This window comes from Vigna unguiculata, chromosome 9 (genome assembly GCF_004118075.2).
Source record: "Vigna unguiculata cultivar IT97K-499-35 chromosome 9, ASM411807v1, whole genome shotgun sequence".
Lineage (NCBI taxonomy): Eukaryota > Viridiplantae > Streptophyta > Magnoliopsida > Fabales > Fabaceae > Vigna > Vigna unguiculata.
This window is the reverse complement of record NC_040287.1, coordinates 3,810,866-3,826,632: the sequence shown is the minus strand read 5'-3', so window position 1 is coordinate 3,826,632 and position 15,767 is coordinate 3,810,866. Positions and strand designations below refer to the sequence as shown.

Sequence of the window (15,767 nt, the reverse complement as noted above, 5' to 3'; positions counted from 1 at the left end):
TATATATATATATATAATAAATTTAATTTTGATCGCTAATAGATTTTTATCTGCCACGTTGTTTTTTTTGTCGTCATTTTTGCAATGACCTTTGCTATCAGTTTTATCTTTTTAGTGATGAAAAGAGTGGTTGCTAAAATGATTTTTTTTAGTGAAAAGACAAGTGATTAAGAACTCAGTTTTTAATTTTTTTCCATTTTTTATTTTCAATGTCACGTTTTAATATTAATACAAATAATTTTTATTAGCTCTTATAATAAGTAAAACGTAATATGCATGTTTGAGTACTCACTCAATTGTTCCGTTTTAAATTATTTTTTTAGCACGAAATTTAGCATCTAATATGAGATATACTAATATCTTAAAAATCTTCTATCTTTACAAGTGGATACTCATCAAGTCCACGTTATTAAGTCGTATGAAGAAGGAGATAAGAAAATACTACTATAAAAATAAGAATTGATTTTAAAATATCACTGCAAACCAAATAGTTTCTTGTGTTTACGAGAGAGATCGGGATAATTGTGTGTTAATGGAGAATTTGCAAATTTTTATATTTCACGAGAAGAATTTGCGATTTTATTCACAACAAATTGTACGATATTTACCGTTTTCGTCACAAAATTACATAAAAGTTTTCTGTTATTGCCAGAAAAATTACGTATAAAATAATAATACGTTTATTGAATATTATAGTTGATGCCCCACGAAGATTATTTTCGTATTTAGAATTTGGATAATGATATTTTAATTATTAAATTTTGATAATATCTAATAATATGATGTGTCATCTTTTAAGTAATTATTTAATATTGAGAATGAGAAAAAGAAAAAATGAAAAATATAACACCTAAAATTATAAGAGAAAATTATCAAAATTTAATAGTCAAAAAATTATTTTTCTTAGTATTTTCCAACGCAATAAGCAACATATAAGTTAGCATCCATTTGGGTAGCATTTGTCTTGACATTAACACATGTTCAAATCTAAATTAACATTGAGTAGATGCTTTATAACACAACATTAAACATTTCTTAACGTATGCATGCTTTTGTTTTCTTATATATTGGATCGTATTATTAATGCAATCACAACTATTATACTCTTAGTTTTGTTTTCTATAGTCCTGACTGGTATAAGGACTGAAAGCCTCTCTGATCCAACTCTTCTTCCTCCAGGAACTCCACCCAATATCTTTACACATTTCATCACAATGGTTGATGCTATATGTTGAAATGCAATGCCTTTTATAAAACCTGCTTGACCTTTTCATCACATTCATCTCCTCAACTGTGTCTGAAAGCATCTTCTCAACACCAGGGACCTCAAATTTCTTATCCACTAATGCAGACAACCACATCGAACGTATCTCAGAACTCGCAAGATTTGAAACACTCTCAATATAACCCACAAAGGCCATGTTTGGAATTAATGGATGAATGGTTCCCCTGTAATACAATAAATTACTATTCAATTACTGAAAAACTCTCACTATCGAGTTAAATCTTTCGTTAATGTCCTCCGCTAAACACTAAAAATACACTGTTTTATTATCAGTGTATCTTAAAAAGACAGCAGAGAAATAACACTACAAAATTTAATAGAGAATCTAAATGTTTATAAAAAATAAAAGGTTTAAAGACAAAACCTTAAATTATTCAAAATTAAGATAGTCCTAATTACCTATATAAGGGAATAACCCCAAATGGGTGATCTAAGAAGTTACGAAAAGGATGTGGTAAGATTCTCTTGAGCTTTTTCTTTCCATCAAAACCTGTAGCAAGAAGAACAACATCGGCCTCAAGTTTAGAGTTGTCTTCAGTTTGAATTCCACCACTCCAGAAGGACCAATTTGATGCTCTTTTGAAGATAATTTTTCCCTTATCAGCTTCAGAGAAGAAATTTTCTGGCACAATGGCCATTTGACAAGAGGCATAGTCCTCCTCAAAGGGGTGCTCTGGTCTTAGTCCATACTTCTGCAATGGAAGTTTCCACAGCAGGTACGACTCAATAAACTTGGAAACTCCTCTTCTCTGTTCAACAAAATAATAATAATAATTTCAGCAAAATTGTCTACACTGTTTACAAGAAAAAAAACCCTAAATAAGTTAAAGAATGGTAATTTACCAAGGGAGATAGAAGGAGGCACAGAAGGGCTTTTAGTAAACCTTGATTAGGTCTTTGGTGAAGGAACTGAGAAAATCTTGTTGAGTAGAATATTGAAAATGGCAATCCCCAAATCCAATAATGGGGAACTATCCAATGTGGAGTCCTCACTATCATGGTGCATGCTTCTCCCTCACCTCCTTCAACCACCAACTTCTTTCGTGTTAAAATTTAATTCACCAATAATACAAGTAGGAGTCACGAAAATGTATACTATTTTTTATCACGAAAAACTAGAAAGGACAATGCTTTTGCAACATAGAACAAGAGAAAATTCAGAGGTTCTAGATTTATAATTTTGTAGTTTGTATCCCACATGGGCGCAGTAATGGGAGAACACAGTTTATTTCATTTCTTTTCCAACATTCATTTGTGGAATGGAAAAAATGAGTATTTGAGTCAAAAAGGTCATCTTTGACAAAGTGGATTTCATGAAACAAAGTCAAATTCAATTTCTTGATTGATCAATAAATAGGATGGAGGGTTTCTTGACCATGAAAATATTATAACAAACATTAAGGAAAGTTTGGTAGACACAAAATTTTCAAGTTCCAACAAATTGATAACCTAACTTTTCTGAGTTTCTCTTGGAAATAACCTTTTTGGTTATTTGTTTAGTTCAGGGGAAATATAATTTTTTTCCAATAAAAAATTTAATATGAATAATACATTAATACTTGCTTAGAAATTTATATAAATATTATTTTTAATGTTTTTATTAAATCAAATAAAATTTTAGTCATTCATAGAAATTATAATTCTCAGAATTCATAAATTTTATCCCCCAAAAATCATTTTCTACCAAGCCTCCCTTGATTTATTTTATTTTTTTTATCACGGCCTAATATTCCCTAAAAAAAATATACCACTTCTTGCATTTTTCATAATCCATTTACTTTCGCATAAGTAATTTTAATTTGATCGTGCTTTATTTATATATTGTAAAATGAAATTCATTACGAGAGTAGTTTCTTGATGTAGTTAACAAAGAAAAAAATGTTATAGAAATATTGAAACAAAAAGAATCTTGGTCACGAATAAGTATACCATTAATGTAGTTAATATCTGAATGTTTTCCTACTATAAAAAGTTTGTTTCCATTATGGGAACATTTCAAAGAGTTAATATGTTCCCTTCTAATCCTATGGAATGGAACCCTCCACCCTTTAATTATATATTTAATTTTCTCTTCCTTCTGCATCACATTTGCAAAAGAATCGTGTAGTTCTCTTAAATCGTGTCCACGATCCATGGAATTGATTTTAGTGGTCAATATTTTATGGATTAATACGATTTTATCAGATTTGTTTTAAGAAATATAGATGAACATGATCAAGTTTTTTTTTTTCAAACAAGTCAATTCAATAAATGAACTGTTCTTTACATATATAGGCTAATACGTGATTCTTCATAAAATTGAATAAGAATATATTAATACCGTAAATATTTTTACATCCTATTCAATCACTAATCTGCATATAATTCAATTCTAATTTTGTATAACCATGTCTTTAACATTTGAATGTCTTAAATGATATAATTTAAAATTATTTAACTATATATATAATTTGTTAAACTAATATGAAAATAAATCCTTCATGTAGACAAATGAATTTGAATTTTTAAATATTTTAACAAATATATAGTTTTTAAACCACTACAATAATAATAATAACAGTTTTTTTTTATATGTAAATTTAAACAAGTCTGTTAGGTATAAGTAATGTTTTTAGCAGCTTAACTAAATTAAATATTTCTATTTATTTAACCTTTTAAAACATGCCGACTTAACTTATTTAATAAATAGGTTAGGCCTAATAAATTTATATATGGTCCGTGAACATAAACTCTGAACAAAGAGTAATGACTAGTTTCTAATCTTAGGAATGATAATAATTATATATTAGGCAAAAAGAAGAGCAACCAAATGATTATAAATTTCTGAGTTCATTACTTCTCTTGAGAACTTGTCTTTATAAATTTTTGAATCTTAATATATTTATTAGAAAATAAAATGAGTGTGGAGAGTCAATTAAGTACCTTGGTTTGCCTTTGCACACTCCATGGCCAAATCAATAGCAGATTTTTTGAAGCCAACGACCACAACCTTCTTTCCTTTGAGAAGCTTAGTAGCACCATCTTCGTCAAGTTTACAGTAATCAAGAGTGTGCATGATCCTACCCTTGAACACTTCGGGACCTTTATTGCATGCAAATTCTGGAATCTTTGCTATGTCACCATATTTTCCAGTGCAAACTACTACAAACTCAAACGCATACCACTGAAATGTAGTTCACAAATTCTTATTATTTCTCATAAAAATGCATATATTATGCTTACAATTCACAGATAAAAGATCCACCTTTTTCTTTCAAAACCTAACCCCACTTCTTAAAACTTGCTTTGGTGATCATAAATTTAAGAAAGTGTATTAATCAGGTTCTTTTCAGACCAAATTTATTAAAGTCGTTTACTTAATTCATGATTTTTATCACTAAATTTTAATATAAATATAAATATTTAATTTTGTAAGTCATTTTAAATATTAATATCGTTAACGGTGTTAATGTTTTTTTGCTAAAAATGACATAATTAAGACATCTTTTCAAAAGTTGAGACTCAATTGACATTTTTTTAAAAGCGGGTACTAAACTGACACGTCTAAATGAAAGTGGGTACCACCCGACTAATTAAACCTATTCTTAAAAGATTGTGATGAAGAAGAAGGTGAAGAAAGACCTGAATGGTGTGTGAATGATTGGTTTTGACAGCAAGTTGCCAAAGAGGGTAACCAGGGAGAGGGGTTCCATGATGAGTAGTAGGTAGGTCTCCAAAACTGGAAGAAACATCATGGTCCCCCCCAACATACAGAATTTCGACCACCTCGGAGTTGAACCTGATGTTCTTAACCAGGTCAAAGTGGTGAGCATAGGACTGCAAATACTCCAAAATCTCCACATGGGTAGGGAAATCTGAATTGTCTCTTTGGGGCCAAGGGAAATCACTGAACTCATAGTCTCGTCTGTGTGACTGAAGCTTGGTGGAGTTGTAGGAGCAATGGCTCCACACCCCACCGATGGAATCAGAGGCCTCAAAAACAATAGGGTTGTGATGAGATAGCTGTTTGGTCGCGGCTATGCCGCTCACACCAGCTCCTATTATGGCTATTTTAGAAACTGAGATTGAAGGGTTATCAAGTGTGGCCATGGTGGTAATCAAAAATTAGGGTAATGACAATGGTGTTTGTGTTATTGTTGTGTATTGTCTGTGTAGCATCAAAAGGTGTGGTTGTCTCAATATATAGAACCCTAGAATGGATGAAGCTGCATGCAGACGTCATGAGTGAAAGCACGTGATTTGGACTACTATGTGATGCGTAATTAATGAACAAATAAACTATTATTTATTCACAAACGTTGCCTATTCGACAAGTCCACACACACTACATAGAGAAAACGAAAACACGAGTTTGAAATCTATATTTTTCATTTGTTCAACATTTTCATCAATTATTACTTTTCTATCAGCAACATAATTAGCATGACCTAACCAGTGCAAGCTCAAATTTTTTTTTTATCAGCAAAGAATATATATATATATATATATATATATATATATATATATATATATATATATATATATATATATATATATATATATATATATATATTTTAGGATTGTCTTAATCTTTATACAAATCCTAATTTTACATTGAGATTCTTAGATAAATTAAAACAACTTAATATATGTGTATAGCAAAAAATTAAAGACAAATAAAGGACCTTACATATTCAAAGTGCAACTAAAAAATACCACCTTAAGAATATTCACTCATCGATACTTGTTCAAATTGGTAATTATTCTCGTATCGGGTCGAAGGGACACTAAGCGGAACTGTTAATTTAAGATTTGAGATGAGGTTGAGATGAAATTGAGATTAGGTCGAGATGAGACTAGAATGAGACCGAGATGAGGTCAGGATAAGGCCAAGATGAGACCGAGATGAGGCCAGGATGGGTCGATATTCTCTCCCCCGTGTTAGCCAGTCTAAACCCCCTCCTTTTAATAAGATGATGCTCCTCTCTTTATACCTGACCTCCGTCCGACTTGATCTCAACCTCCCTTAAATTCGTGAAAGTAAGTGAGTCTTCATGGGATGACGTGGCCACGATCTCCGCATGAGGATGAGTCATTTCTCATAATCGTTGCCTAGGAAAGTTGACGTGGGTTTTCAGGATGTAGTGGATAGTTGAGCCTAGGTCGGATACGTAGGTCGTCCAAACGCCGGGTACGCTAGGGAGGTACACTAACCATTGGCACTTATTGGATTCATTCCCTTTAGTCTAGTGCTAGATTTAAATTTGTTCATAATCTATTTGAGAGCTTCCTGATCAATAAATAGATATGTATGTAACATTTTGTTCCCTGACCTATTACTCAAAATTAAATAGAAGTGTTGGTGTTGTGCGTACAATAAATCACTGCACCTTTGAAGACTTCCCCTATGAAATATTCAGCATAAAACAAAAGAGACCTCTAGACTAAATAGTTTGAGTAGGTTATAACACATGTTTCCTCTACATCATATTTTGGTGTTTTATACTTGCTTTATTTTAATAAATAATTTTATTATGTAACATGATATTAGATATTTAAAATATATTAAAAATTAGTTTTTTATCTATATGATTTAACTTATAAACTATTTGTTAATAATAGTCCTAAAAAATTTAGAGTCTACGTATTACGTTAAACAAATTGAGTTGACATGATCTTGTTTGTTTCTAAATTTCGAGCTTTCTCACCTTAAAACAAATGTGCGTGCCCTATTTGAATTGCCGTGCACGATTTTTGTTGTTGTTATTATCATTAAATTTCTTTTTTTATTTGAATTTGCAGTCACTTATTATTGATCTTATGAATTTGCAGTCACCAAAAAAAAATTATGGATCTATTCACATATTTGTTTCTTCTTTTGGTGTTTGGTGCTTGCTGGAGGGATGTATAGTTTCTGTGGTTTATGTCACTTTTGTTGATTGGTGTTTTTCTTATAATTTGGTTTGTGTCTCTTAACAAAGGCATTTACCTAGCTCTTTAAATATTTATTGGTGTCTATCAATTTATTGCGTCTTGATTTGTTGGGTACAAGTTATGCTGTGCTTTTGTCACTACTGAAACCTTTTGTTTACTAAAAAAAATCTAAAGATTGAAAACTTGATTTTTTTTTTCTACAATAAACCCATTTCAAAAGAAATTTCCACATATAATTTGTGCCAATAGTATGTATTAGAATAGAATGCTCGTGCCCAAAATGTTGTAGTTTACGAAGAGTCAAATTTGCAATGTAAAATTATTATCGGTGTTAGAATATTAGTTGAAATTTAGTTTTTGAAGATCCTAAATCTAATTGATTCTTTTACACACTAAAAAAAATGAAATTATCGTCGAACAAAATTCATTGAACAGTCAAAGGTACCGATGATTTATCAACAATAAAAATTATTAGTTTATAAAACATATATCGATATATTTTGCTCATGGATAAAAAAAATTCGTCCATAATTATTCATCGATAATTTAGTGATTATTTAAATTTATCAATAGTTATTTATGAATAAATAATAAATTTGCATCACAAATATCACAATTCTTTTTTTTTCTCTTCTTTTCTTTTTTCCTTTTTTATCTTTTTCTTCTTCTCTTCCTTTTTTTTCTTCTTCCTTCTTCTCTTCCACCGTCATCATTTTCGTGGACTCTTCCTCGATCACTTTCTTTGCAGAAACCATTTTGGAAACGGATTTATTGTGGAGAAGAAGCTAGAGTTTGATAATTCAAGGGAAAAAACAGTTTTCGAAATGTAGTGAATTAATATTTGAATTCTACTTGTGGTATATATCTGTACTGAAATTTTGATAGTATTTGTTAACATGATTGCATCCAAAGGGGAAAATTGAGAGAGAGAAAAAAAATTGAGAGATCTGATGAAAGAGAGTTCATTAAAATATTTGCATCCAAAAGGGTGCGAACCTTGCACGAGTGATGAAGGAAGTCGTGGAACACTTGAAATTGTTAGAGGGAGAAAGAATAGATGGGGAAATTAATCAAACACTTGGAAGACATTGCATTCTAGTAATTAAGCGTGTGCTTAATTCTGCGTCAAATTGGTATAAAATTGATTAAAAATAATTTTTTAACACAGAATGAAAAAAATAACTAATTCTTGAAGAATTGATTAGGCTAGAATCAATTATCCAAGAACCAAACACACCCTAAATTAATGACCAAAAACCAAGATATTTTGGAGCTAGTTTAGGATATGTGATTGAGGCACAATGTTTCCATAAATAAGCGATTTGTTTTGGTCTTGGATAGCATTCTTTGGCATTTATATAATTGTATTCAGTAACGTAACTTATTAATATGATCTTTTATAATACTCTTTAATATTTTTAAAGGTTGTTAAGAGAACATTACTATATAAATCTTTATTTGTTTTCATTCCATATTGTTATACCAGCAATAATAAAACAATAGTAATAGTAAACAATCTTATGAAACTATTACACTTTTAAAGGAAAATGAAATAAATAATGATATATAAAAATAAATTATTATTTGTAAAATATTAATTAATAAAAGTCCTAATTTAAAATTAAAATTATTATCAAGTGTATTATATCCTATCCAATAATATCAGTTTAACTTTAAGTCAAGTTGTCAAATAAATAAACTCCATCATTAAAATTACTAACGAAAATGAATGGTGATATTAAAACATAAATATTATATTAAAAATTTATATTAATGAAATAGAATGCTTATATCATATTTAATCAAAACAAACCTATAATTTATATTGAAACTTTGATATTTTTCATTGTTGATAGGTAAGTATATTCCATTGGGTGCTTCACTTTTTTTGGGAATAGTAGTGAAAATGCCCTTGAGTGAGGTTTATGGAGGAGCATTTTGGGAAACATGGTGATTGGTAGCTATACCTACAAATGGATAGGATAGGTCGATTGGCCTAACACATTACTTCAAAAATATGGACTATGAGCTCATAGATATTTTGGTCCCTTTTTAAAAAGTTAAAAAATAACATTTAAACCAAATTATTGGATTTAAATTTAAATTTTAAATCTAATGATTTAATACACCAATAAATATAAATCATAGTACATGGGTTTTTTTAAAATATTATTTTATCTTTTAAATTATAATTTATCAAACGTATTGACTCAATAGGCTATGAGTTGATTTGGTCTACCGACTAAATAAACATAATTCAAAATAATTTGATTTAATTTAATTTATAACTTTTTTGTATAACTTCACCTATTTTGTGAGTTTTTCAACTATCAGAGATGAAAATTTTGATTGATGAAACACTTATAAACTTATTGTTTTTAAGGGTTTAGATTATAATTTGTGTCAATTTTTTTTGTATAAGTTAGATTCATTAATATTTTATTTTATTTTTTGAATGATTCTTCCGTTAAAAGACCAATAAGTAGTATAAAAAAATTATTTTCTATACATGATCAAATAATTTTTCCAACAAAAATTACAAGTCTTTTTATATAATTTTTTAACAAAAATTACAAATCTTCTTATACTATAGGAAAAATCATAAGTCTTTCGATAACGTACGACTATTCTCCAAGTCTATTATACATCAAAGAGACTTATTAAATTTTAATGACAGCTTGAATAAAATTTTATAATATTTTTCTATCGTTAAAAAAATTATAAATATATTATTTTTGAAATTATATGTGAGAAGTGATATTTTGACATTCTATATAAATTTAGTTGAGTTGTTTAATGTGGTATCACCCTTTTTTTCCAATTTCATATCGGAAGTTGATCAACTTTGTCTTCTGTTTGTTTGACATACTCTTCTTTTCTCATTTTCAATCGTTTTCTTTGAGTAAATATTAGTTTCCTTTCTCTTCTTAACATTTTCTCTCTATATGATTTTGCCTTCTAATTGCTGGAATATCTCAATAGGTTACGAACTATTTCTGTGTTTTGTTGATTTATCTTAAGGCGTTTGTTTTATTAATTTAGTTTTATGAATTGTGAAAATTGAAACAACAATTGGTCGCAGATTATTTAAGAAAGGAAAAGTTAAATTTATTTTTAGTTCATAAATTTTGATATATAACCAAAATTCGTATTTTTTCTAAATTTTAATACACTTTGGTTCGAACTTTAAAAATAAATATATATAGTTTTCTTAATTCAATTGCGTTAAATTTTTTTAACATATTATAATTAGATTTAAAAAATTAACATAATTGAATTAAAAGAATTATACACATTTAATTTTAAAGTTTTAAAATTAAATTATATCAAAATTTTTACACAAGCCAATTCTAATTTTGTATGAAAATTCAAAAACTAAAAATATATTTGAACTCATAATTTGGATGACAAAGTGAGCGACATATATTGGACCTTCTTGGCTATCATTTATTGGGCATTTTTATCATAAGTGGAACTTGTAATCTAATTATTTTGCTTCAATAAAAAACAATGTCATGGTATTCATTGGCATTTTTACTATATAGAATAATCATCTTCAAGGCCCAACATCGTTTTGAGTCCATAGTTCAAGGTGAAAAAGTGAGGGAGCAATTCTTTCCGGACCTCCAAAAATTTTTAAAATTTAAAAAATATCCTTTGACCATATTAGCGAAGCCATGTAGATCACACTTCCAAAATTGTTTTTGGATGTCGACTTTTGAAAGTCAAAATATATTATTGGAAGTCAACTTTCGGAAGTCAAAATATATTACCGGAAGTCGACTTCCGGTTATATATTTTGACTTTCGAAAGTCGACATCCGAAAATAATTTTGGAAGTGTGATATTTGTGGCTTTACTTAAATGGTCAAATGGTATTTTTGGAATTAATTTTTTTTAGGTGTAGAAGAAACTTTGGAGGTGCAAGAAGAAAGACCCCAAAGTGAGTGACATGACAAAGATTACCATTATTTAGGGAGCTTCTCCATGCACCTCCAAATATTTTTCCTGTACCAAAAAATAATTTAAATTTCAACTTTGCCCATCAGTTAAAAGTATCAATATTTTTACCCTTAGTACCAAAAAATAACATATATCGACATCCGATACCAATTTTTTGTTTTACGGATGTCGATATCCGGTACTTTATTTTTTCTTTTTAGTTTTTTCCCGTCACAGATGTCAACATTCGGTATTATGTCTTTTTTTTTTCATTTACGGATGTCAACATTCGGTGTTTGATTTTGTTATACGGATGTCGACATCTGATATTTGATTTTAGATTTTCAAATGTCATATATATATATATATATATATATATATATATTTGAAAGTCTAAAATTTGAATCGGATATCGACTTTTGAAAGTATCTTTTATCGAAAGTCAAAATTCGAAAACAATTTTGGAAGTGTTATCTATGTGATTTCGTTCAAATAATCAAAGGATATTTTTGAAATTATAAAAAATTTTGGAGGTTATATTGACATCTAAAAGTTTAAAATTTTAATTGAGTGTTGATTTTCGAAAGTATCTTTTATCAGAAATCAAAATTCGGAAACAATTTTAGAAGTGTAATTTATGTAATTTCACTCAAATAATATTTTTGAAATTATAAAAGTTTTTGGAAGTATAGAAAAAATCCTTGGAAGTGCAGGAAGAAAGTCCTACTCATATGTGATAAAGTGATAACTTAGCCAAAATGGATTCGAATAATCCGATTCGTCATCCCTATTTCTTATACTAATTGTCTCATCCTCTTGAATTTCTCTCAATTTTCATTGTCCATAAAACTCTTTATTAACTTCAATGTTCTGTCCTAAATGTCTTTTTCTTTTCTTTTCTTCCTTAAGGGCATGTTCTCTTGGGTGGAATTTACTGTTGAAGAGAATAAGGGAGCGCGGATTTAATTTAACATTGTGTTCCATTGCAGTGATATGAGCCGATATGGGACGACTGATTTGAGGGATACACTGATTTTTTCATCCACGGTATACGCAGAAGATTAGCGAGTATCAATGGACATTTTACTAAAAAGCCCTCGTTTTTACTTTCCGACGCAGTACTTGGACCGGCAACATTCGTCCTTTGCCATTCGTGTCTCTGAAAAGATTTGTGAAAGATTCCTCTGACCAGATTCTTCTCCACCACAACTCTCACTCATTTTAAAATGGTGCAACACCGGTGTTTGGTTGTTTGGTGTTGTGAAGCAGAAGCTCATTGAAAGGTGAGTTACGGTGTGTCATTTGGGGAAGATGAGGTTCTTTGGGGGTGTGGTGGTGGTCGTGAGGTGTTGTGGTGGTGGCATGTAGGAGGTGTTGCAGGACTGGGATGGTGGTGCCGTGTAAGAGGTGTTGCAGGCTGTGATGGGAGTGGGACGGCACCGGTTACGTAACCGGTGCCATGTTTTGAAATAACGACACCGGTTATGACACCGGTGTCATGCTTATATTTTTTTTTTCACGCATTTGTTTGTTTTGTGCAGGTGGACCTGGACGTGGAGGAATTGGTTGGAGCTGCCGGCTGCCGGAGGAGCTGAGGTTATGCACCCTTGTTGAAAAATTCATTTTATTAACTTAATGAATTTGAGCAAAAGGGTAGCTGCACATGGGAAGGTGATCAATGAGAAACACTAGCAAAAAGTAATGATATGTAACCAAGAAATACCTTAACTGGATTAAATCCAAGGTTTATGCCAGCATTAATTGAATTCATAACTTTTTCATGCCCTCTGCGTCTGGTCATAAACTCAAACTTTGCAGGTATAGATGCATAATATCGGTGAAGAAAAAGAGAGTGGTAATTTCTCATTAATTCATGATTATGATGATCGCAATTTAATTTAAAAAATTGATATGAATGGAGAAGTATCAGTATTTGACATGGGAACAAACACCTTTATGTTTCCATTTTGAGTATCAGGGCATGGCATCGTAGATCATATTAATTGCAGGCCTTCTAAATGTACAGATAAATGAATTGGATAGTTTAGTGATGAGGGTGAAGGACTCGGGATTAAGAAATTGGTATTTCAGGCCTATAACTTTTTTGGCAAGTAAAATCAAGACTTTCTATGCAAACTTTTAATATTTAATATTTTATACATTTTCTTGTACTATTTTTTTACATTAATCAAAATTCATTTTTTTTTTAAGTTTTAAAAAAATTTAATTCAATTTTTATGACTAAAAATAACTAATTTACAAATTATTTCAATAACATCAATTCAAAAATTCATCTTTTTTTATACAAGGGTATTATAGTAACTTAATAAATATATTTATTTTAACATATAATTTTATCTATCACATCAATCAAATCTTTCACTAACTTTCACAAAAATTATCTCCAAATCCACTCACTTTATCCTCTAAATCTACTCAAAAAAACACAAATATCCATCCACCTAAATCTACACAAATCCATCTTCACACTCTCCCCCATATCTATCTACACAAAGGAACACACCTTAAGATACCCTTCTTACTTATTAGGTCAATATTTCAACTAATGATCTAACTTAACACCACATTACCCACTTAGTCTTATCCTCATAAAATGTAAGGCTAAGCATTCTTTTCTTTTAACACTAACCCTGGACATTTGGATTTACCACCACGATTTAAAAAATATTTTTTATATCGAAAACATTAATCTTAACTAAATAAAAAAATAATATACTTTTAATCTCTATATTTTAATTTCTAAATCCTACGATATTCTTGACGACACTAAAGTTCCATGTCACTTTAAATAAATGCCGAAGAAAAAAAAAAGAGAAACCTATTAAACTTTTATAAAGAGATACACGTCATAATTAACTAATAAGACATCACACCAAGTAAAGTAGCTCCACTTCCCACTCTCTTTTTCCAAATTATTAATCGGTTTTCTCTGAAAGATGCTAGTATTACATGTGAATTCAGCATATAAAGATATATCATTATTATTTATTATTATATAATATAGTAATATACATACTTTTTAATTATAGTAAGAAACGCAAAAAAGCAAAAAGGAGTCACTCGGTGCTTTACCTAATAAATAAACTAGACATTACAGTTTCACGTAGTCTGCTTCACCTGCTACCTGCATTTGTCATACCACTTTCTAACATATTTCAATTCTTTGAGACGATCAGGCCTGGGCTTGGTCTGGGTCTGGGCTTGGACTTGGGCTTTCCGGTCCTACTTTGACCGAGTCGATTAATCATATACAGAGCATTGCTGGTGACCCTGGCAACGTCGTTCACCCTGCGTTTGACGTCGGGCCTGGCATTGCCGGCGAAGCCGTCGAGGCAAGTGTCGCCGTCGGTGAGGGCAGCGCTCACCCACGTCTGTGCGTTGCTCATTTGCCAGCGGAAGGTCTCGGCGCGTAGGTGTTGTAACTCGTCGAGGCTCCGCCGGAGCTGGTCCACGGAGTCCGAGATCTGCTCAGTGCAGTCTCGCAGCGCGGAGCGCTGCCGCTTGCTCATGGCGGCGGCGCCGCCTTTGGACAGCGTGTGCAGGAACTTGGAGGTCCGGCGGGTGTGGGCCAGGCTGACCCTGAGCGCGGCTCGGGCCATGTCGAGGGGCGTGTTGGCGGGCCCCGGGTAGTGCGAGAGGGTGCGCAGGCACAGACGCGGGTAGCGTGCGTGGACGCAGGAGGATCGGAGTAGATCCTGCGGCTTGCTCTGTGCTGCGGTGGTGAAAAGCGTTGGAGATGTTAAGAAAACAGAGAGTAGAAGCATTGAGAGTGAGATTTGGAGGTGCATTGTTGTGTAGATCTGGAAGAAGAAGAAGAGAGTGAGTGATGAAGAGTGTGGCAGTGTTTGGTGGTGGTTGGGAATTGGGAGAATGATTTTGATTTTGGAGAATTAATAAAGGGATTTTTGCGTTATGCTGATGAAGCTGTATGGGCGGTGGAATTTGTGCGTATTTATAACTGTGTTTGGGTGACGAGACTACCATATGTATTTAAATTTTATTCCATTTTTATTTTAATATAAAATTTAAAGTAACTTTTAATACTTTGGTTTTTGTTATACAAGCTGTTAAATAGTCTTTTATATAGAAAAAAAAAGACTAAATGTATTACAATTGAAAAATCATTAAATATAAGGATCTGTTTGTAACTTTTGATAACTTTTTCATTCTTAATTTTAGCTATTTTTATATTTATAATTATATTATATTATTATATTTACTGTAAATACAATGTTATTAAATTTTAAAATGGTTTTAAGAAACATGTTTATATATGTTTTATTTCGTAATTAATTTTAAAATTTTCATATTATATTCAAATAATAAGCGTTTTTTCTTGTTTTAATTCGATTCTTGAACGACTTATTATGTTGATGAAGAAAATAGGGTTAAAAAAAATCTAAAAATAATTAATTTTAACCCCTTTTAGATCGGTTTTTTGTTTGTTTTTTTTTTAAATGTAATCAGTTTTAAGCCTTTTTATACGACTGATTAGGTATCTTGGCAATGCAAAAGTACCTTTTCAACCATTTGCCTTTCCTTGGATACTTTTGTTGTATAGATGGGCACACACATGTTTAGTCTAACTAAAGCGGTAAAGTTTCTGC

The 15,767-nt window shown here is 30.8% G+C and overlaps 2 protein-coding genes across 2 annotated transcripts; both read right to left on the bottom strand.

Moving 5' to 3' along the window:
• Window positions 1-1,106: 1,106 nt before the first annotated feature.
• On the bottom strand, window positions 1,107-5,374 carry LOC114162728 (probable flavin-containing monooxygenase 1). Its single transcript, XM_028046691.1, has 5 exons — window positions 4,907-5,374; window positions 4,208-4,448; window positions 2,129-2,307; window positions 1,685-2,034; window positions 1,107-1,449 (listed from the first exon to the last, which is right to left on the bottom strand). The coding sequence occupies exons 1-5, from the start codon at window positions 5,372-5,374 to the stop codon at window positions 1,107-1,109; spliced, it is 1,581 nt and encodes a 526-aa protein (XP_027902492.1).
• An 8,742-nt stretch (window positions 5,375-14,116) lies between these two features.
• Window positions 14,117-15,125, bottom strand: LOC114162711 (pectinesterase inhibitor 3-like). The gene has a single exon (XM_028046671.1). It carries the CDS (start codon window positions 14,946-14,948, stop codon window positions 14,316-14,318), a length of 633 nt encoding a protein of 210 aa, XP_027902472.1. The 5' UTR covers window positions 14,949-15,125; the 3' UTR covers window positions 14,117-14,315.
• Between the last annotated feature and the right edge of the window lie 642 nt (window positions 15,126-15,767).

What these genes read in the sequence shown, in the direction of transcription:
- LOC114162728 (XM_028046691.1), bottom strand. Translation starts at nt 5,374, where the DNA reads ATGGCCACACTTGATAACCCTTCAATCTCAGTTTCTAAAATAGCCATA. An exon ending in ATCATTCACACACCATTCAG is followed by an intron (nt 4,449 to 4,906) that starts GTCTTTCTTCAC and finishes ACTACATTTCAG; the next exon opens with TGGTATGCGTTTGAGTTTGT. An exon ending in GGGGTTATTCCCTTATATAG is followed by an intron (nt 1,450 to 1,684) that starts GTAATTAGGACT and finishes ATTGTATTACAG; the next exon opens with GGGAACCATTCATCCATTAA.
- LOC114162711 (XM_028046671.1), bottom strand. Translation starts at nt 14,948, where the DNA reads ATGCACCTCCAAATCTCACTCTCAATGCTTCTACTCTCTGTTTTCTTA.